The sequence below is a fragment of the Cystoisospora suis genome, assembly GCF_002600585.1.
Source record: "Cystoisospora suis strain Wien I chromosome Unknown contig_6609, whole genome shotgun sequence".
Taxonomy (NCBI): Eukaryota; Apicomplexa; class Conoidasida; order Eucoccidiorida; family Sarcocystidae; genus Cystoisospora; species Cystoisospora suis.
In genome coordinates this window covers 1,778-3,708 of record NW_027159396.1, presented here as the reverse complement: position 1 = coordinate 3,708, position 1,931 = coordinate 1,778, and the positions used below count along the sequence as shown (strand labels likewise).

The window sequence follows — 1,931 nt, the reverse complement described above, 5'->3', positions numbered from 1 at the left end:
GGGACTTAGAGCGAATCTCTGTACATTTCTATGATAAGCTTCTTATGTATGAAGAACGTTTTCTGTAGACAGATGAAGAAAAGACCGAGAATTACCCGCAGAGGAAGAGAGGAGAAAGCGAAGTCAAACATCTGGGAGATTTGACAGAGTGGAAGAAAGACAAGCGCATCCCGGAGAATGGAGTGTATATACACCTCATCCTACCTCTACTAAAGCGTGTAAACCCGAAGGGGTAAGACCTAAACCTCTTGCAAAAGCTCTCAGTCTTTCTTCATCCTCGTCTTCTTCTTCTTCTCTTCTCTTGCTCCGTTCTGTTGCTCTCCTATCGTCAGTCCTTACAGCAAGTGGAGCTAACGGTCGAGCTGCTGGGTTGAGAAAGTATTCTAAAATTCTATTAGGAGAGATTCACATCACATACAGATTCACTTCAAACATTAAAAACGCATGCAACGAACCTTACGGGGCACTGCTAGACACATACTTACACATTCTTACATACATACATAAGCATGCATACATACATACATACATATTCACACATCTATTCATATTCACACATACACACTTGCCTCGACCCCTTTCTCTCCCTACGTATATATGTAAATATATATATACACGTACGTATATATATACATATAGAGATAGATCTGCATTTTAACCTGGATCGTCACTTGGCTTTTTCCTTCTTGCTTGCCATACGACCGTCGACACCGAGCTGTTGGGATGTCCGCCCACCTACCCCTCACTTCAGATCAGGAAGAAAGACGCACACATCTATCTTGTCATGTACACTTCCCCAGAGAGAAAGAAGCTCTTGCGACTTACTCTTTCTTTTCCTTCTCTTTCTTTCTTTTCTTTCTCTTTCTTCTTATTCTCAGCATGAGAAATGTGTATCGTTACTTTCCTTTCATTCCTCACCTCATCGGGAGGGGGAGCACCTGTCTGGAATTCGTCTCTCTACATCTTCCTTCCTCTCCTGGCACACCGCGAACTCAGGCACCTCAATAGACACACACATAGCTCTGACTTCTCTACAAAGCCTACACCTTCATTCCACACATCCCTCTAACCTATCCCCTCTCTATCTCCCTCTATCTTTGTACCTTTCTATCTATCTTTCTCTCTTTATTCTTCTCTGTAAGAGAATGCGATCTGTCTCGTGAGCCACCTCCGTCCTACTATGAGAGACACCGCGCGGTGTACGCAACGCACCTATTTCTTTGTTTCGAAGTGACGGTAAGCCGTCGACAGATGAGGAGGTTCCTCGTAACTACTTGAAGAAGCTTGAGACAGGGTAAGGAAAGGCGGCTTATCTGCTGGAGAAGAGAATCGACAAGGCGCTGAGCTGAATGACACGAATGTACAGGAATCTGCATGCGATCGGGAGATGAAGAAGATGGATGGGGCTTTTCTTCTTCTCCTAGTTGTCTTCCAGCTTTGCTTTGACCTTCTCCCTCTACCAAACGAGCGAACAGATATAACGCCTATAAGAGGAAGAGGATGGAGAAAAAGCAGAAAGAAGAGAAGAAGATGGAGAGATCTAGGGATCGACTCCAAGGCAGAATTTGTCTTTACAGAGAAATGTGAAAAATAGACAGACACATAGACCACGCACTAGGTGTTGTGTGAGAGCTGTGCATAGGCGACTGCATGCAAAAGGAAGAGAAAGGTGGATGATAGTGAAGAATAGACAAGCACACACATATACATATATACATACATGTACAGGATGTAGGTGTGTATGTGTCTCGGTGTGTATGTGGAATGAGTCTAGATCTTCATAGAGAGAGAGGTTGATAGAAAATAATAAGACCTCGACATATACAGATAGACGAAGAAAGATACGTGTTATGCCAAGGCGTACGTAGGATGAAGTAAGAAGGAGCTAGATTGCAGAAAGAAAGAAAAAGAACTGCAGTGACTATGAAAAC

The 1,931-nt window shown here is 43.4% G+C and overlaps 1 protein-coding gene across 1 annotated transcript in view; it reads right to left on the bottom strand.

Annotated features, from left to right (window-relative positions):
• Positions 1–204: 204 nt before the first annotated feature.
• Positions 205–1,931, bottom strand: part of CSUI_010062 (polynucleotide adenylyltransferase) — a gene marked incomplete at its 3' end in the record, with an annotated part of 2,557 nt that continues 830 nt past the window's right edge. The window contains exons 2-3 of the mRNA XM_068070169.1: positions 1,213–1,484; positions 205–391 (exon numbers count right to left, since the gene is read on the bottom strand). Of these exons, the coding sequence (XP_067917855.1) occupies positions 205–391; positions 1,213–1,484 (459 nt within the window). The remainder of the gene's footprint in view (positions 392–1,212; positions 1,485–1,931) is intronic.